The sequence below is a fragment of the Cyprinus carpio genome, chromosome B2, assembly GCF_018340385.1.
Source record: "Cyprinus carpio isolate SPL01 chromosome B2, ASM1834038v1, whole genome shotgun sequence".
NCBI classification, from domain to species: domain Eukaryota; kingdom Metazoa; phylum Chordata; class Actinopteri; order Cypriniformes; family Cyprinidae; genus Cyprinus; species Cyprinus carpio.
Genome location: NC_056598.1, coordinates 22,521,938 through 22,541,584, shown reverse-complemented (window position 1 = coordinate 22,541,584; position 19,647 = coordinate 22,521,938). Strand labels below are relative to the sequence as shown.

The window sequence follows — 19,647 nt, the reverse complement described above, 5'->3', positions numbered from 1 at the left end:
GTAGTGTATTTGGACAAATATTTAAGTAACAAATCACCTAAAAATAAAAATATAAAATCATGAGATGACATAATTTTTTATTTATTTATTTATTGACAGACAGACAAATTGACAGACAAGGCCACTTGTATATAAAGATCCATGTCAATTTTTTTTTCGAAACGTTTTTTTTTTTTTTTTTTTTTTTTTTTTTTTTCGTTTATGTGAGCAATTTGAGTTTGAATCTATATCTTTTTCCTGTGATTAAAATAGAGAATGGCCTGCCATATTATAAGAACTAATACCAAAATATTCTTTCTCTGTACTCACAAACTTGTCCTACTTTCTCACTGGCCTGTTTTATGACACACTGAAAAACCTGACTCATAAATATCACGCAAAGTGCTGGAACAGTGGTGACAGAATAAAGTGCAGCCTTTGGGCATTCTGATCTTCTGAACATCAAACGCTGGAAATGGTCCTAGTTCTTCTTGACATATTTCTTTGCTACTTATCTTGTCTTCCACGCTTAACAATAGAGTCCAAATACAGAATTTCTCTGATCACAGGAATGAAGATTAAATACAAAGACGTTGTATAACCTCCTACCCACTCGCCCCCTTTTTCTGGCAGCAGCATCTTAGTGGGTGATAGATTTATAATATTGTTTATGCACTATGCCAATTATCACTTCAAAACTGACTGTTTCCAAAGTCATAATGAACAAAGAAGAGCAATCTTTCTGTAGGTACTAATTAAGTTCTGGTAATTTAGTTTTACACTTTTAGTAGGCTAATTAATCTTGTGTAGAAGACATTGTACATTTGCATTGAAACAACTCTCTCCACTGATTCTTCTAAAACAAGAGAATAAAAAAAATGGTACACTACCATTCAAATGATTAGGGTCAGTATTTTTTGACACTTTTTTGGTGTTAATATTTTTTTGGTGTTATAATTAGGTAGTTAAAGTCACAAAAAAATATGTAATTTGGGTAATGTTGAAAGAAAATTACATTTATGAATCTAAGTCAGACCAAAGTTCTTTAACATGGGGACATTTGAAAAAAAAAAAAAAAAAGACAAAAAGATAATCATTAGACTTAATACTGAAATGGCATAAATTACAGTACAAATGAGCATTACCAAATTTTGATTTAATCTCATTAGTGGGGTATATATTATGCAACATTTTTAAATGTAATTCGTTTACTTTGTTGGGGACACAAAATTTATAAGTCATGCTTTTTTCCAATTAATCTTATCGATTAAATAATTAAATTAATTAATTAAATTAATAATTAAATCCCCTCAGAGTAATTATTTTTCTTGACTGAAACACATTTCTTCTGATTCTATTACATTTTAAATCATAAATACTTTTGTCTTCAACCAAAAAAATCTGTTCGTTTTTTACAATCACTTCAAATGATCAATGGTGACCCATTTGGTATAGCTTTTACCATTTTAAGAAATCCCTTATGGACAACAGGGAAATTGTATTTAAACATGAAATCACAGTAAGAATAAACATTCATAATGACCGGTGGTCATAACTAAAAGCTTAATGATGTAATCGCGTAACTGCATCAGCAGGCTCGGGTTTGACACTGAATGCGATTTACAGTAACAAATTAACTGTACATGGGTCATTTTTTAGTTTTTGGCAACAACAACCGTTTGCTATGCAACAAATTTGAGTAGAGCTCTACTTTATTCAAGTGAACAGCTACACCATATGGTGACCAGTGGCAGTGCAGAGATAGTAATACATACCACGACAGCATCAGAACACCTATTAAACAGTAGCATTGGGTACAAACTTGTACAAGAACATATTTTAATTCAGATTTTTATAATGCAACATTCTAAGGAGTTCAGAATAACAACAAATTGTCATCCTAACCTAGCTTATAACAATTTCCCCCCGCTTGAAATATCAAGGTATGCACAGGAAATATTGAACTCAATACTAAATAGTGAGCCAATTATCCAGAACATTTTAATAGGACAACTGACAAGAATGAACTAAACAGAACAGGAACTAATGGCAATAAAAAGAAACCCAAGAACCTTCAAAGTGTCTATGGGCCAGTGGTTATTTACATCCTTCTTACAATGTAAGTGTTTATGGATGTATTGATTTCTTTTTTTTAGTAGGTGAAGGTGGTCTCTTCTCTCCCATTAGGTCATAGATCTCTCTTATCATTACTCTGCCCTCTCCCCTCATTGTGAATAACAGTTGAGTATAAAAGCTTTGGTGCACCTCCTCACTGGACCTGGCAACGTTCCTGAAGTTCAGAGCTCATTGCACAACCATGCCTGTGGATTTTACTGGAAAATGGGAGCTGGAGTCGAGCGAAAACCTTGAAAATTACCTTAAAGCGCTGGGTAAGTCCGATCAGTTGTCTGTTTTCATAAGTCAATGGAGTAGAAATAAGATAAATATGTGCAATTTCCTAATTTGGATTATGCAGTTTTTTATGATATTTAAATGTGATACAGTATATATCATGGAAATGACCATGTCAAGTTACAAATATTTTCTCTCATAGACATTGATTTTGCCATCCGCAAGATTGCAGTTCACCTTACTCCAGTAAAGACCTTTATACAGGATGGGGACAATTTTGTGATTAAGACACAGAGTGCCTTCAAGAGCTATGAGCTGAGCTTCGCTGTTGGAGTTGAGAAGGAAGAATTTACTAAGGGATTTGACAACAGGATGCTAAAGGTGAAATTTATTTATATTTAATAGCTGCGATCCTCTTCTAATGACAATTTTATTTAACTTGTAGTTACCCCAGCGTTGGCCTGTTGGCCATGATCTCAGTAAGTTTGTTCAGTGATGACCCACAGTAAAACAAATAGAGCACAGGCTTCAACATTTGCCCAGAGGAACAAAAATGCTTTGAAGGTCCCCTTTTCCATCTGAATACAGCTTTATTTTATATAAACAATGCTCCCTGTCAATTACAATACAGCTAATAGCACTCCTCAATGAAAATGTCTTTTTATATGATGATATACTGTATGATGATAAAAAAATCTGTTTATTAAACAGTAAAAATATAAAAATAAATAAAATTAGTTTAATTTAAAAAAAAAAAAATTTTTTTATTTTTTTTTTTATTTATTATTTTTTTACATACACAGACTCTGGTGACCTGGGAAGGGGACAAATTGGTGGCCATCCAGAAAGGTGAGAAAGCCAACCGGGGATGGAAACACTGGATAGAAGATGACAAACTTTATCTGGTGAGCAGTCAGTCATTCTATGGATAATAATAACCTGATTAACGTTAGCATCAACTTTGATTTTTAGAAATATTTTTTTAATATTTTTTTTTAATATATCAAATTAAAAAGATTAATAACATAAGTATTCCAGCTAATTCATTTCTTTTACACAAGTTTTTCCTGCACAATTCCTGTTTTGCTGAATGGATACGTTCTGACCTCATGATCATTTCACTTGCAGGAGCTGACTTGTGAGGATGCTGTGTGCCAGCAAGTGTACAAAAGAAAAGACTGATTTGTGACATGTGATTCAGTTCATGTTGTTCTACTATCAAGTCTATCAAAATCAAGCTGTGTATTAACCCGATTAACACTTTCAGCACTTCTGTAGGATAATTTTTTCCCTTCTGTCTAAATAAAGATAATGAGATGTTATGACTCATCGTTTCTTATGAATGTAACTTAAACTTAAAAAAAAAAAAAAATTGTTTTCTCTCTCCCTTGCTCACATGCACTCATAAACCACACTTAAAAAAAAAACATATTAATTGGTTAAATACATGATTTATATTATCTTTGGTAACTTAGAGAACACAATATTAGAGCTATAAACGTAGTTCATTTCACCATAATGAGCTAAAAATAGTTTTACATACATTGGATGACTATTTAAAGATCCACTCGATTCTATAACCGTTGCTACCTCCCGTCAAAACACAAAACTCGACAACGAAAAATGCTGCCGATAAAATTATGGTTTATTAACATCTACACCTACCACAACCCTAAACCTACCCTTACAGTAATGCAAATACAGTAATTATGTGTTATATTCGCGGCTGAAGATAGAAGGGATACATCTACAGGAAACCAACAATATTTTTTTCTTCTACCTATTAGTTTTGAAGTCTACGCCTACCCTTAACCTACCCTTATAGTAATGCAGATACATTAAATGTTGTTTAGCATGAGAAATATTGATGTGCGCATGCGCAGTAAACCCTGGTAGGAAAATCTGACGGGTAGGATAAAATGTCAGGAAACCTGTTAAACAATTTAAGAAGAGACTGCCTATCTAAAGCAATCAAACTTGTTAATTGACTTCATCATATATATTATCTAACTATTATTTTAATAATTATTAGTCATTCGTTTTTTGAATATGCACAGAGATAAATTGTAGAAAACAAGCAATTGTGTAATTGTACTTTTGACTCAAGGCTATAGGCTACCGAGATGTATCCATTGTAACAGTATGACGACTAGCCCTATCTGTTATGTTTTTATATTTATCATATCTAAATATTTTAAACATTAGCACTGTATTTTGGGCGTGTTATTCATCAAAAGTACACTGAAGGTGCCTTCTTTGGCTTTACAGGTAAGAGTTAAACTCAACTACACCGCAAGCGCCTATCGCCATGCAGCATCCCTCAAAAAAGCCGAGTTTAACCGAAATTACCCGAAACACTCCGAAGCCGTCCGAGTGTCACGTCAACGCTTCCGACGTCAAGCGCACGGGCTTCGAGGAAGTTCCACGTCACACTTGTCTGCCGTGCACAAAACTGCAGCCGAAAAACACATCAGACTCTCGGTGGATGATATAAAATACTACAGGTGAAGGAGACCAAAACCAGCAAACATGGTAAGATGACATAAGTATCCATGTTATTGGCAATATTAGACCTGGTTCTGAGATATTGAGGAAAAGTACGCTTGAGTAATGTTAACGTTAGCTTGCGCTGTTAGCCTTGAAGGCCCTTGGAATGGCCACATAGACAAGTTTATCATTCAGTCAGTCTGTGAATTATCTATTCATTCTTACTCTTATTTTTTATAGTTAATACGTCCATTTAAAGCCTTGCACTTACATATGTTATAACTTCATTGCTCACTTAAATGTTGTTATGAAGCGAAATAGTGTTCTTGCTAACAGCTGATAATATGAATGTGACTTTAACATTAAGTTAACATTAAGCACTGCAGAAATGTGCTGCTGTTCGTATATATTCCGTTCAGTAAAATCGTAATTCCTGACATTATCTGGAAGAGGCTTGATTTGTTGTAATTTTGTGGCTTATAACTGTGCTGAAAAGTTAGCTGCTGTTACAATATCTGACTTTTAACTGGGTAATAAATAGCTATTTTTATTTTACTTGTGTGGAAAAACAGTTGAATGTCACAGCTTTCTGTTCATAAAAATTTTTTTTTTTGAAATTTTGTGCTTTTTGTGTTGACTATTGGCGTTACTACTGTACTTACTACAGTGTACACTATTTGCTGCTGCTAACCAAAAAGAGTGGATGCTGATTAATATCAACTTGTGTGTAATAGTTATTTTGATTCTTCTCTTCTAGCCTCTGAGGCTGGACATCAAGCGCAAACTCACGGCTCGATCCGACCGTGTCAAAAGCGTAGACCTTCATCCGTCCGAGCCATGGATGCTGGCCAGTCTGTACAATGGCAGTGTCTGTGTGTGGAACCATGAAACCCAGGTGACTAGCAGACATTATGTTTTTCAGCTTTTGCAATCTATTACCATCTTAACATTAGGGATACAGCAGTGTGGGTTTGTCTTATAATGTCTAATATTGATCTTTCATAGACTCTGGTTAAGACTTTTGAAGTCTGCGACCTTCCAGTAAGAGCTGCCAAATTTGTTGCCAGGAAAAATTGGGTCATTACTGGTGCTGTAAGTATATACGTGACGAATAATAATATGCACTTGTGTATAATAGCTATTAATACTGTTCTTGAAATAGTGTAATATTAAATAAATGTGTAACAATATATAATAGATAGATACATACATAATAATAGATAAATATGGAACTTTTAATGATTTTCCTCCCTTTTTTTGTAGGATGACATGCAAATTCGGGCTTTCAACTATAACACACTAGAGCGAGTACACATGTTTGAGGCCCATTCAGATTACATTCGCTGCATCGCTGTTCATCCCACCCAGCCCTACATCCTCACAAGCAGTGGTATGTACAGATTAAATTCGCATCAAGTATTTATATTGTACATGGATGCATAGATTAATGTATATAACATATTACACCGCCATTGGTTGGATAAGTAAGATTATTTTTAAAGAAAGTATTACTTTTATTCATCAAGGATGCATAAATTGATCAAAGTTGGCAGTAAAGACATTTATAGTTTTATAAAAAATATATATATATTTCCAATAAATGCCGTTTTTTTTGTTGTTGTTGTTGTTTTTAGCACCAAATCAGCATATTAGAAACTGAAGACTGGAGTAGTGGTTACTGAAAAATCTAATTTGCCATTTTTTAATATATTAAACTAGAACAAAAGTTATTTTAAATCATTAGAATATTTCCCAACGTTCCATTTTTTGATTTAATAAATGGAGCCTTGGTGAGGGTAAGAGACTTATTTTAAAAACATTTGAAAAAATCGCACCAACCCCAAACATTTAAACTGTGGTGTGTATATGTAGAATGTTTTGTTTAACACTCATTGGTTCTGTGTATGTTTAGATGACATGTTGATAAAGCTCTGGGACTGGGAGAAGAAATGGTCCTGCAGTCAGGTGTTTGAGGGCCACACACACTACGTCATGCAGATTGTCATCAACCCCAAAGACAACAACCAGTTTGCGAGTGCATCGCTGGATAGAACCATCAAGGTACATTTGAACACTCATGTGGATAGAACAAGTCTGAATCTGACTCGTGACATTTCATCTATAATTTCTTCTGTGTTTTGTTTCAGGTTTGGCAGCTGGGCTCTTCCTCCCCTAACTTCACTCTGGAGGGCCATGATAAGGGGGTGAACTGCATTGATTATTACAGTGGAGGAGATAAACCTTACCTCATATCTGGAGCTGATGACAGACTGGTCAAGATTTGGGACTATCAGGTTTGAATGATATTGATAATATTGATATGCTTAATGCAGCAAGTCACTCCTCGCCATTTATTTACTTATGTTCTGTTACCTCTCTTGTTAGAATAAGACATGTGTGCAGACGCTCGAGGGTCACGCTCAGAATGTGTCCTGTGTAAACTTCCACCCAGAGCTGCCAATCATCATCACGGGATCAGAAGACGGTGAGTTGTGGCATATAATGTTAAAATGTTATAGATCTTTTAATGATCATTTTTTATAAAACTAAACTACCTCATTCCCGATGCAAATGTAACTGTCTTTGTTTTGTTATTCAGGCACGGTTCGTATCTGGCACTCCAGCACTTATCGTCTGGAGAGCACCCTGAACTATGGTATGGAGCGGGTGTGGTGTGTGTCTGGCTTGCGCGGATCCAACAGTGTGGCATTGGGCTATGATGAAGGCAGCATCATTATCAAGGTACTAAAAATAATTCAAAAGTAACACCATGCTGTTTTCTGTCAGTGATGTGACATATTGGCTGAACTTGGAATCTTGGGCTGGTAATTGGAAAGTTCAGTCCCTGCAACAAGAGAGCCATCATGCTGCTCCAGGGCCAGGGCTGTCAGCAGGGAGTCGGCAGAGGGTAGAGGATAGATAATGTTACAAACGATTTATATTTCAAATAAATGCTGTTCTTTTGAACTTTCTATTCGAAGCATTCTGAAAAAAAAAGTATCACCTGTTTCCACAAAAATATTAAGCAGTTTTCTGCTTTTGAACAGTAGGGTATATAGATAGATTTACTTAAATGAGCATTAACTAATTATCTAAATAGCTTCATATAATGTTATATCTCATGTGGTGAGTTACCTGTAAGTTAACCACTTTTTATTTGTGCTTTAGCTCGGTCGTGAGGAGCCAGCCATGTCAATGGACACCAGTGGAAAAATCATTTGGGCCAAGCACTCTGAGATTCAGCAGGCTAACCTCAAAGCCATGGGAGATGCTGAGATCAAGGATGGTGAGAGGCTGCCACTGGCAGTGAAAGACATGGGCAGCTGTGAGATCTACCCTCAAACCATCCAGCACAATCCTAATGGAAGGTAAGACCACCACTTGTATTAGTGGTTGAAAGAATCCTAGTTGATCCGTGATCCGTATGGATCAAGCCCCACGGTTCGGTACGCATGTGTTCTGCAGATTAATTGTGAAATTTAACCATTTGTACAACAGACGCATAAAATTATAAATTAAAATTATACACATAAAATTATGACAAAATACCGATCTCAACAATCATTCTGGTAAAAGCAGTCTTAAGTGAACGAGCTGAGAAAGAAATCGGATGTTTATCATTATATTTGGATCTGTGCATCAGGTCTTAAAGGGGCAGCAACCTAATAATACCTGGTGCTGTCATTATGCTCATCAAACAACAAAACACGTTTTTGACGTGAAAAAAGGATCTATATTTAATTTATACAATGAACACTATGCAGTGTGCACTATTACACTTAATTATAAAATTTTTGTACCTGAATACTACCAACCTTATTTTATTTTTAACATTCTGTTGTATTTATCTATGCTTGTAATTTGTGTATTTGTTCTTATTTTTACTGGCTGTTCACTCGTCTCTATAATAATGTTTGAACTTTAAGCTAAGAGTTTTTGCTCTGGTATCAAGCACTTATGGAAGGCAAAGTTACATTGAGATTATTTTTTTGGATTTTCTTGCTGATCCGAAAAACGATCTGATCCATGGCTCAAAAACCATAATATGAGCTGAACCTTGAGATTTGTGATCCGTTGAACCACCAGCTTTTATCCTGTAATGCTGCTCATTTACATGTTGCCTGATCCTTGCTGCAATTCAGTAATGGATACATAATTTTACATCGTGTTTAGGTTTGTGGTGGTGTGTGGAGATGGAGAGTACATCATCTACACCGCCATGGCTCTGAGAAATAAGAGCTTTGGGTCTGCACAGGAGTTTGTCTGGGCCCATGATTCATCTGAGTAAGTACTCTACAAGCACGTAGAAGATGGATGTAGGAGATGACTGTCAAAAACACTTAATATTGATCTTGCTTGTTTTAATTTAAGGTACGCGATTCGGGAAAGCAGCAGTTTGGTTAAGATCTTTAAAAATTTTAAAGAGAAAAAATCTTTTAAACCAGACTTTGGAGCAGAAGGTAAGCTGCTTTACGCTTGTATCATGGGCAGTATTCACCATTTTTATGCAAATATAACCATCACAAAAAATGTACTTGCACAGTATATTGCATATGTTACATTTCATGCCATATGTAGTAAAACTACTATTATTTTATAGTTTTTTTGTAAATGTGTTTGCAGGCATCTATGGTGGTTTCCTGCTGGGTGTCCGATCAGCGAATGGCTTGGCTTTCTATGACTGGGATAACACAGAGCTGATTCGCCGCATTGAGATCCAGCCCAAACACGTGAGTCATCTGCTCCAGTCCTCCGTTATTTTGTCTGCATGATTGGGCCATTTTTAAGTCTGTCTGGACCAATTGCATCTTGCATCTATTTTCAGATTTTCTGGTCAGACTCCGGTGAGCTGGTGTGCATTGCCACAGAGGAGTCTTTCTTCATCCTGCGCTATCTGTCAGAGAAGGTGGCCGCATCACAGGAGTCAAATGAGGGGATTACTGAAGATGGTATTGAAGATGCTTTTGAGGTAGGGTGTCCATCAGAGTTAAAAACAGTCATGTTTAACCAGATAAAAAGAGTTGCTTCAAAGGAAAGGCATTTACATTTTACATTTTAATGCAACTAAATTTTTAAAAATGCAATTAAAAAAAAAAAAAAAAAGATTTTAAACACATGGTTTGAGATCCTGATCATGTCTGTGTGTGCAGGTCCTGGGAGAAATTCAGGAAGTGGTAAAGACTGGTCTGTGGGTGGGAGACTGTTTCATTTACACCAGCTCTGTCAACAGACTTAACTACTTTGTTGGAGGAGAGATTGTCACAATTGCTCACCTGGACAGGTACAGTTAAAGTTTGTTTTTGGAAGTATTCGTCCTACACACTACTGTTACAAAGTTTCAAGATTTTTTTTTGTTTTTTTTTAAGTCTCTTTTGCGCAAAATAAGTAAAAATTGTAATACAATAAAATATTATTTAAAAAAACTTTATTATTTGAATATATTTTAAAATGTAATTTATTCCTCTGACAATAAAGCTGAATTTTCAAAAGCTGTTAGTCTTCAGTGTCACACGATTCTTCAGAAATTATTCTAATATGCTGATTTGCTGCTTAAGCAACATCTCTTATTGTTGTTGAAAACAGCTGTGCTGCTTAATGTTTGTGATTTTTTTTTTTTTTTTTAATAAAAAGAAAATTCAAAGGATATTTGTTAGAAATATAAATCTTTTCTAGCATTGTATTTTTTTTTTTTTTTTTACTGTCACATTATCAATTTAATGCACTCTTGATGAATAATTATTTTCTTTTTACTGAACCCGAACTGTTGAACAATAGTGTACATATACACAGAAAACATATTTATGATTTATTTAGCCTAACAGTGACTTCTTTTCCTTAGAACCATGTACCTTCTGGGATACATTCCAAAAGACGACCGTCTTTACCTGGGTGATAAGGAGCTGAACATAGTGAGTTTCTCTCTTCTGGTGTCTGTCCTGGAGTACCAGACTGCCGTCATGCGCAGAGATTTTGGTATGGCAGACAAAGTGCTGCCCACCATTCCGAAAGAACAGAGAACCAGAGTTGCCCACTTCCTGGAAAAACAGGTAAGACTTTACATGTTTGCCTGTAAGTTATGATTTGCATAATGTAAGGTATAAAATTATAATGTTCTTGCTCTGGTAAAATAACAGCAGCTAAGACTAACCCATATATTTTGGAAATATTTTTCTTGATCGAAGGTTTTGAAAAATATCCATTGTGATGAAGTACAAGTTATAACTTTAAAGTTCTTTTGAAGATCAATACAATTGTATGTCTAGAAGACCCAGAGAGAGATTGATTGGCTGCCAAATGTGCAGCAAGTCAAAATGATATTCTGTGATATCTGAAGGATCTTTGTTTGTGTGCCTGCAGGGTTTCAAGCAGCAGGCTCTGGCCGTGTCCACTGATCCAGAGCACCGGTTCGAGCTGGCGCTACAGTTAGGAGAGCTGAAAATTGCTTATCAGCTAGCAGTAGAAGCTGAGGTGTGTTATTGTACACTGGTGAAACAGCCCCCTAGTGCAGGCCAAGCTCAATTGCTTAATGCTTTATTTATTTTAACATTTATTGAAGTAAGAAAAAAAAAATATTTTTTTTTTGTAACAGTAATGTACAATATTCTCCATGAAAGCTAATATAATGAAGGTGTCTAATGTTACTGTTTTTCTTCTGTAGTCGGAGCAGAAGTGGAAGCAGCTGGCAGAGTTGGCCATCAGTAAGTGCCAGTTTGGTTTGGCTCAGGAGTGTCTCCATCATGCCCAGGACTATGGAGGACTGCTGCTGCTGGCCACTGCATCTGGCAACGCCGCTATGGTTGCCAAGCTTGCAGAGGGGGCAGAGCGTGACGGCAAAAACAATGTTGCCTTCATGACCTACTTCCTGCAGGGAAAGTAAGCATCACAGGAGAAAAAACCTTCGTCAGCTGAAATAAAAATAGAGAAATGTTGACTACAGATGTTTTACTCTTGTGGATTCTCATTTTATAGTCTTCTAGTAATTACACTACAAGGCTAGAGGAAGTCATGTTTCAGTCACAGATTGTTATTTTTAAATATAGTTGTGTTTTTAGTTGATTTTTATTGTCTGTTTGTCTTGCCAGACTGGACAACTGTTTGGAGCTTCTGATCAAGACAAATCGTCTACCAGAAGCAGCCTTTCTTGCCCGCACATATCTGCCCAGCCAAGTATCCAGGTCTGTTCACTGCCATAGCAGTAAAGCAACGGTTTATTTTAGAAGGGCATATGACATGCTACTAGAAAAAATAGTATGAATAGAAAATAGTATGCTAAATAATATGCTAATTTTCTGTTCAGATTACAATCAGAGTACACTATGTAAGATTCAGTATGCACTTGTCTTTATCTTCATTTTCTAGTGTGAAATACCTAAAATTGAGTCTCTTTTTGACTCGTATTTGATCAAACTCATAAAAATTAAGACAACTGTGCACTAAATTAAAATAAATTTGTCATAGATATTTTTTTCTCAGAGAATGAAATGTTACCTTTACAAATCTGTATATCTGTGTTTGTTCACAGGGTGGTGAAGCTTTGGAGAGAGAGTTTGTCTAAAGTAAATCAGAAGGCGGCTGAGTCTCTGGCAGACCCCACAGAGTATGAGAACTTGTTCCCAGGTCTGAGAGAGGCCTTTGTGGCAGAGCAGTACCTGAGAGAGACCTGCCTTGGCCAAACAAGACCTGCCTCGGACTACCCACTGGTTACGGTAAGAAAACGACTCTATTTTTTTTTTTGTCTCTCTCTCTCTCTCTTTCTTTTCATCTTCACTTAGTGGTATTTTACTATTATTTATATACTTTTCTTATTAATATTTTGTTGTCTTTTCTACATGTTCACATTTCGTCAATTTAAGTCATTTTTATTTTGTTTTATTTAGCATTAATTTATTTTTTATTTTGGTTTTAGTATTTGTAGTACTTCATTTTTTTTTTCAGTTTTTAATTTCCTAAAAAGATGTTCATCTAAATTTTGTATTTTATTTCAGCATTTTCAATTGCAATAACATATAATAGTTTTAGTTTTAATTAACAGTAACAACACTGTCTTACAAAATCTCCTTCGCTGTTTACTTATATGGGATCCAAGCAGTGCGTTTGCAGATTATTTTCTCACTGACCTATGTTAAATCAAAACTAGCAAATATAACCAGATTCCACCCAAAAGGGGCACTATATTGTAAAAACATTACAGTTATAGTGCTTGCTGCTCAGTTTGTAAATATTTTTTGCTGGTTTGTTATAAAAAAAAAAAAGTTTGTTCATATTTAAATCAAGTAAGTTTTATGTGTGTATAATGCACCTTTATAATTAAAGTGACTGTGCAGCCAATGTTTTTTTCTTCTTCTCATTTTCTTTCTGTAGCCCAATGAAGAAAGAAATGTGTTGGAAGAGGCCAGTGGTTACGAACCCAAAGGAATTATCCCCACTCCCATGCAGGTGTGTGTTTGTTTATGAAACACTAATTTTGTTGATGGTATTACAGTATAGCCAATAATACCAGAACAACAGTGTGGTCTAATATGTCTTTGTGCATGAACTAATCAATTGGCCTGTGTATGTTCATCAGGTGAAGACGCAGAGGAGGCCCCAGAGGATGTGGGTGTTTTGGCCTCGGCGACGGCAGCTGTCTCGGCTCCAGTAGTTGCAGCAGAGTCTACTATGAGTCATGCAGAATCCCAGCCTGCTCAGAAGGTTGAGGAGACACAGAAAGAGCCTCCCAAGACAACAGCGGCAGAACAGAAGGTATTTGGTCAAAATACACTCTTAAAACGTATTAATATCAGACTTGATGTAACCTCACAATCTGATTTCTTTTAAATTATTGATGATCTGGAGGATGATTTGGATAACATGGAGCTTGATGACATTGACACCACAGACGTCAATCTGGATGACGACTTCTTAGATGACTAAACCTTCAGCACTGAAAGCATTGAGTTTATTTAAGCGACCAAACCATTTTTATTTGTTCCTGTTAGACCTGCAGAGCTGAAGTCTAAGGTGAACTGGGCTGAATATAAATACGTCTTTTAAGGCGTACCACCAATGGAAAGACAAAGGAGAAATGTGCTTTATTGTTGGTGAATATATATATTTTTTTGGACTTCATTCTGGTTCTTCAATTTACGTTTTACCCATACATCAAGGTATATGTTGATTCTTGTGTGTTCAACCATGATAAATCATGGTGCCATTATTCCTAATAAAGATAACTGCTCTACTACAATGATTTGTCCAGCATGAGATTGTTTGTTTTTATATTCTGTTAAATGTAGAATCCTTTAAGGATGCACATTAAAAAAGGGAGATTCATTAGTTATTTTATTTTGAAATAAGTAGGCATCTGAATGAAATATGTGAAATGTGCTTAGCAAAATGAAATAGATACATTTTTCAGACTTAAAAAATGGGAGATGTTCTTTATTCACAGACACTCATAATCTGGGATCACAGAACCAGAATTTTAACAGAATAAAGTTTACTCGGGTAAAATAACCAAATACAATTAACTTTTTATGCCTTTTTAACTTTTTAAGCTTAACAAATCAATAATATGAAAATAAAAATAACTATTAGGACATCATGAAACAACTGTACAAATTTCAGTGAATATATTTTTACTCCCTGAAAAGAAAATCCCTATTAATGCTACATTATATAGATGACTATATGATTCAGCCTGTAATTTTTTTGTCAAATTTAGTTACAATTAAATTTCACTGCATAATAAGTAACATTTGTCTTTAATCCAGAACAATGCGAATTTCCCCTTCAGCTAACATGATTTAACAATACTGTGAAATTACTTCAGTTATGTTTGAAAACCTTACTGCAGTATACAGTACAAAGACCGCCCATACAGCACCAGTGTACCTCTATTACCTTTGATGTTAAAGCACAAATGACCCATCAATGGTTTCCCTCAGTTCTTATCTATGTTGATAGAATCAGTACATGCTGCTGCAGTTCTGGCACAATTGGATGGATTTTCAAAGCATTTCATGTTTTACTGCAGATGAAAGTATCTGCAAGCCCTGTTATGACCTATAGTGATGTTCTTTCTGCAGTAAAGGAAACATTTATGTCAGCCAGTGGCCCAAAAACAAAAACAGTGACATTATTTAATTGCGGTCTTTTGTCGCTCCAAACCCATTTTGTTCTTTAAAATTGGTACAGAATTACAGAGATCATTCATTAAATAGCATCCTGACCATTAGATGGTGCTAGTGCTCCTAATTGATTATTATTTGTCAGTTCAACTTATTGAGTAAACGAGAGGAAGAATGCAGCAGTCACATTTTACCAGTTAACAAAACAACTACTTGATAAAACATGATTGATTATCTGTGACAATATGGCTGCCACCTTTCCCCTTCCTGTCACAGATTCTGTGTGCTATCTCTGCACTTCCTTTTTACAGGACCGTGTTGTTCTAAGATGTTGCCACAGCTTGTGCAAAATCTGTCTACAAAGCTACTGGGAGCTCAACAAGTCCCTGGAGTGTCCTGTTTGTTTGAAGGAGACACACTGTTCTGTTCTTCTACATCATTTAAGTATTTCTCGCTTCACCTCAGAAGGTAAATCCTCTCAAGACAGCAACTTCAAACCATTCCATGTGGGGAGTGCAGAAAGTGAAATGGTAAGTGAGTTTAAGTATGCAAAGTCAAATTAAGGTACTTTCTAGATGAAGTCAGGAGGTGGGAATACTTGAGCTGAAATTTCCTACTTCCAACCGCAAAGCCTTCTAGTCTTTTTGTGTTCCTTACCTCTGATGCTGAGCTGATGTAATGCATACTGAAGTATCTAAGGATCCCGTGTGTGTGTTGCTCCAAGACAGCAACCATATACATTTGTATTGTTTTACTTTCTTTTATATTAATTTACTCTTCATTCATTCATTCATTCATTCACTTAAGCATAAGCATTTATCACTTAATTATTTTATTCCATTTAATCACATCCAAGGGTGTCAAACTGCAGAGTTTAGTTCCAACCCTAATTAAACGCACCTGATCCAGCTAATCAAGTCCTTCAGGCTTATTTGAAAACTACATGGTTTGTGTGTTGGAACTAAACTCTGCAGGGCCGTGATCCCTCCAGGAACTGAGTTTGACACTCCTAATATAATTATTTATAATAATTTTTATAGCCCTTTATATACTTGATTCATTAATTGATTGATTTGTTAATTTTTTTTATTGTTGTTTAGTTTTACGATGTGTGACATCAAGGGTTATTTGTCTAAATGAGTAATAGATAAGAAGGAATGTTTATGGAAACTCAAGGCTGGGTGCTATTTGGATAATAGTGTTTGCCAAATGCATAAATGTAAATGCCTATGCTAACACCAACAGCAGTCAGTAGAGAAGGACTTATCAGTGGTAATGAGCACTATTGCCAGCATTAAGACAGAAGAGGACATCAGTGCCATGGTCCAGATGTTGATGGATGTCAAATATGAAACAACTGAAAAAAACGTAACGGCAAACATAGAAGAAACCCTTATATATGGACATACAGTGGAGGACATTGCCTCTGTGAAGGTAAGATGTCAAAAGTGTCAGCACATGTCTTCCAAGTAGAGAGCACATCTCAAAACATGTTTTTTTTTTCTTCAAGAGGGAGCAGACCAATGAAACCAGGTGAGTGTTCTATCTGCTTATGAAAATGCAAAGATCAATGATGTCTTGTTAGTACATAAATGCTTTGAAATAAGAAATGTGAAATCAACAGTCAACCTCTAAATATCTTATGCTTGCCTAGTCACTGAGTTAACGTCCTTGCTTCTCCTAAAAGCATTTGATTTAAACATGATTACTGCTTCTAGGAATGAGAAAGTAGATACAGATGTGATGCTGCATGACACAGTTTCTGCACCGAGTTCCATCTTAAAGGAACCCAATGAATCTAGAGAGTATTCTCAACCACCACCCACGACTACCTGTAAATCATTAAGGTCTAACCTTTGTCCAAAATGTGGCAAGAGTTTCAAAAGAAACTCTGACCTCAGAACCCATGAGAAGGTGCACTCCTTGAAGAAGCCACACCAGTGCTCCACCTGCGGAAAGAGTTATGTTGGCAAACATGAGCTCTCCATGCACATGCGGCTACACACTGGCGAGAAGCTGTTGGACTGTTCTTATTGCACAAAGAAGTTCGTCAGGGAGAGCGGACTGAAGTCCCATTTGAGGACCCACACCGGAGAGAAGCCATTCTCTTGCTCACAATGTGGGAAAAGCTTTTCTCGGCGAAGTACCCTAAGTACTCACTTGCGGTTGCACATAGGCACCCTGCCCCACCAATGTGATCATTGTGGGAAGTTTTTCAACACAGCGGCGGCTATGAGAGTCCACAGGGCAACCCATACCGGAGAAAGGCCCTTTCCGTGCCCGCAATGTGACAAGAAGTTCATCAATAAATCTGACTTGGATGTTCACCTGGATAGTCACGCAGGGAAGAAGCCGTTCAGCTGTTCTGTGTGTGGGAAGAGTTTCTTGAGGAAGCAAGAACTCAAAACTCATCGAACCATTCACCAAGACAACCGTCCTTTTCATTGCACAGACTGTGAGAGCAGCTTCAAAAGGTTGAGCCACCTCACATCACACATGAAGATCCATTCCTCCGAGACCCCTTACAAATGCACATACTGCAGCAGATCCTTCAAGCATCCCAACAGCCTCAAAATGCATGAGCGCCTTCACACCGGAGAGAAACCCTACACTTGTGAACACTGCGGGAAAAGGTTCCCCTCTTCAGGAGATCGAACTAGACACCTGGCCGTACACTCGGAGGTGAAATCCTACAAGTGCCCAAAATGTGACAGGAGCTTTCGCTTCAAGAACAGTATGAGGTCCCACCAGGTCACACACACAGGAGAAAGACCTTTCCATTGTAAGAAGTGTGGCAGGAGCTTCGCTAGGCTGGCAAATCTCAAAGCACACAAGGTGGTGCACACGGACGAGAGACGTTACAGCTGTTCTCAATGCGGTGTGGCCTTCAAGTCCTCCTCTACTCTCAGGAGTCACCTCATAATCCATTCCAGCAAGACTCTGTTTGACTGCAGCACCTGTGGAAAAACCTTTACTCGTCAAGACACCTTCAAAAGGCATCAAGACATTCATGCCGGGATCAAAGTCCACAAGTGCTCAGAGTGTGGAAAATGCCTGAGCTCAGCAAGTTGCCTGAAGCTGCACATGCAGGGTCATTCAGGAAAGAAGAAAATGTACAAATGTGATGACTGCAAAAAGAGCTTCAGTTCCACGTCCTACCTCCTGAAGCACCGGAAGATTGCACACACAGACGAGAAGCCGTATATGTGCTTTGAGTGTGGGGAGAGCTTTAATACGGATGGCAAACTGGTTACTCACCAACTACAGCATTCAGGACCGATGGATCACGTTTGCTCCCATTGTGGGAAGAAGTTTGCACGGAAAGAGACACTAAGACGTCATGAGAAGATGCACTCTGAGAAGAAGCCTTACCAGTGCTCAGAGTGTGGGAAAGGATTCACAAGGAGCGACCATCTAAAACAGCATCAGAGAACCCATGACAAGTGAAATTAAATGGAAGTAATGTTTTCATTTTGAGTTCTTTCATTAGCCATTATATTTTAGTGGAAGGAGTCGCTACTGAATTGATGTAGCCAGTTAATATGCACAGCATTGCTTTAACATTTTCTTTTGCTGCTGAATTCTTACTTTTGTCCAGGCATTTGAGTAAGGCGATTGAGGTTTGAAGAAGAGGAATGTTGGCCCCCTCGAGTTCATTTGAATGGCACTTTATACTATTTATTGCTCCACCAGATGGCAGTCTATGCTTTGAGACAGAATTCAATGAATTGTGATACTAAAATGGTGCCTGAAAACTCAATGTTGAAGAACCTCTAAAATCATGAAAAATTTCAATGTGAAGTAAAAGATATGAGAAAATACTGCTTTTGTTTCAGTGTCTCAAGAATATTATGGATGTTATGTTCTGTCATTAAAGACATTTATACATCGACGTGATGTTTCTTATAAAAAAAAACCTTCAATATCTCATAAATGAAAGTCCACTTTTAAAACAACCCCTTCAGTGTTTGGGTTGCAACTTTCCCCTCTCAAAATGAGTCATAAATACATAATGGCAGTTAAATATGTAAAAACAGTCCACGTCTCAAAACGAAATTGGATTCTGATGCAAATGGCATGTATCAGCCATGCAGAGGCAAGGACCAGCTCTGGGATTTAAATATACTAATGCTTTAACTGAAACTGCTTTCTTTGCATTAACCCGCTCTTGTACCTAAATGGTAAAATAATGTAATGAATCATAAAGAGAAATCATATGGACTTACATTAGACTTTGGGTCAATGTTGCAAAGTGGATATTTGATTGGACAGTTCTGGCCTTTCTACTTAATGTATATATATATATATATATATATATATATATATATATATTAAAAAAGAGCAAATTGCTGCATAACACCAATTCTAGATTCAAAATTTGGTGTTTAAAGGGATAACCCCCCCCCCCCCCCCCCCCCGTTATTTTTGTTTTCTTCGCTTTACAAAAAGTGTTCCCGTCTCTTCATATAACCCAGATTGCAAGTCTGATGACATATGGAGTATTCTGATGGCAACTTTCATACCTTTTATGGACCTTGACACTGTTATTTACTTGGCAGTCTATGGGACAGTCTCAAGCCTCCAGGTTTTCATCCAAAATATCTTAAATTGTGTTCCGAAGACGAACTGAGTTTTTACGTGTTTGGACTGACATGGGGGTAAGTGATTAATGACAAAATTTTCATTTTGGGGTGGAGTATCCCTTTAAGCTTTTAAAAAG

The 19,647-nt window shown here is 36.7% G+C and overlaps 3 protein-coding genes across 4 annotated transcripts; all 3 read left to right on the top strand.

The window, feature by feature from the left end:
- Positions 1-2,209: 2,209 nt before the first annotated feature.
- On the top strand, positions 2,210-3,653 carry rbp2b (retinol binding protein 2b, cellular). The gene is made up of 4 exons (XM_042718712.1): positions 2,210-2,369; positions 2,534-2,712; positions 3,135-3,236; positions 3,460-3,653. Exons 1-4 carry the CDS (start codon positions 2,297-2,299, stop codon positions 3,511-3,513), a joined length of 408 nt encoding a protein of 135 aa, XP_042574646.1. The 5' UTR covers positions 2,210-2,296; the 3' UTR covers positions 3,514-3,653.
- Positions 3,654-4,707: 1,054 nt separating this feature from the next.
- Positions 4,708-14,044, top strand: copb2 (COPI coat complex subunit beta 2). Of its 2 annotated transcripts, none has more exons than XR_006154040.1 (22): positions 4,708-4,863; positions 5,576-5,713; positions 5,824-5,910; positions 6,082-6,208; positions 6,731-6,879; positions 6,966-7,112; positions 7,204-7,303; positions 7,418-7,560; positions 7,987-8,186; positions 8,992-9,102; positions 9,190-9,278; positions 9,442-9,548; positions 9,644-9,787; positions 9,969-10,099; positions 10,658-10,865; positions 11,176-11,286; positions 11,477-11,691; positions 11,901-11,993; positions 12,341-12,524; positions 13,180-13,254; positions 13,385-13,560; positions 13,636-14,044. XR_006154040.1 is itself a non-coding variant. In XM_042718711.1 (22 exons), exons 1-22 carry the CDS (start codon positions 4,861-4,863, stop codon positions 13,729-13,731), a joined length of 2,832 nt encoding a protein of 943 aa, XP_042574645.1. In that variant the 5' UTR covers positions 4,708-4,860; the 3' UTR covers positions 13,732-14,044. The 2 variants fall into 2 exon arrangements, 1 of the variants encoding a protein (XP_042574645.1); XM_042718711.1 differs by having other exon boundaries at positions 13,180-13,258; positions 13,391-13,560.
- Positions 14,045-14,434: 390 nt separating this feature from the next.
- si:ch211-119o8.6 (uncharacterized protein LOC556659 homolog) lies at positions 14,435-18,717 on the top strand. Its single transcript, XM_019107567.2, has 4 exons — positions 14,435-15,457; positions 16,173-16,361; positions 16,438-16,460; positions 16,646-18,717. Exons 1-4 carry the CDS (start codon positions 15,173-15,175, stop codon positions 18,372-18,374), a joined length of 2,226 nt encoding a protein of 741 aa, XP_018963112.1. The 5' UTR covers positions 14,435-15,172; the 3' UTR covers positions 18,375-18,717.
- Positions 18,718-19,647: the final 930 nt, after the last annotated feature.

Bases quoted from the DNA above. Each gene is read 5' to 3' on its own strand.
- rbp2b (XM_042718712.1), top strand. From the start codon at position 2,297: ATGCCTGTGGATTTTACTGGAAAATGGGAGCTGGAGTCGAGCGAAAAC. The intron at 2,370-2,533 runs GTAAGTCCGATC...TTTCTCTCATAG, and splicing joins AAATTACCTTAAAGCGCTGG to ACATTGATTTTGCCATCCGC. The intron at 3,237-3,459 runs GTGAGCAGTCAG...TTTCACTTGCAG, and splicing joins AAGATGACAAACTTTATCTG to GAGCTGACTTGTGAGGATGC.
- copb2 (XM_042718711.1), top strand. The intron at 10,100-10,657 runs GTACAGTTAAAG...TCTTTTCCTTAG, and splicing joins ACAATTGCTCACCTGGACAG to AACCATGTACCTTCTGGGAT. The intron at 11,287-11,476 runs GTGTGTTATTGT...TTTCTTCTGTAG, and splicing joins AGCTAGCAGTAGAAGCTGAG to TCGGAGCAGAAGTGGAAGCA.
- si:ch211-119o8.6 (XM_019107567.2), top strand. From the start codon at position 15,173: ATGGCTGCCACCTTTCCCCTTCCTGTCACAGATTCTGTGTGCTATCTC. The intron at 16,362-16,437 runs GTAAGATGTCAA...TTTTTCTTCAAG, and splicing joins AGGACATTGCCTCTGTGAAG to AGGGAGCAGACCAATGAAAC. The intron at 16,461-16,645 runs GTGAGTGTTCTA...TACTGCTTCTAG, and splicing joins GAGCAGACCAATGAAACCAG to GAATGAGAAAGTAGATACAG.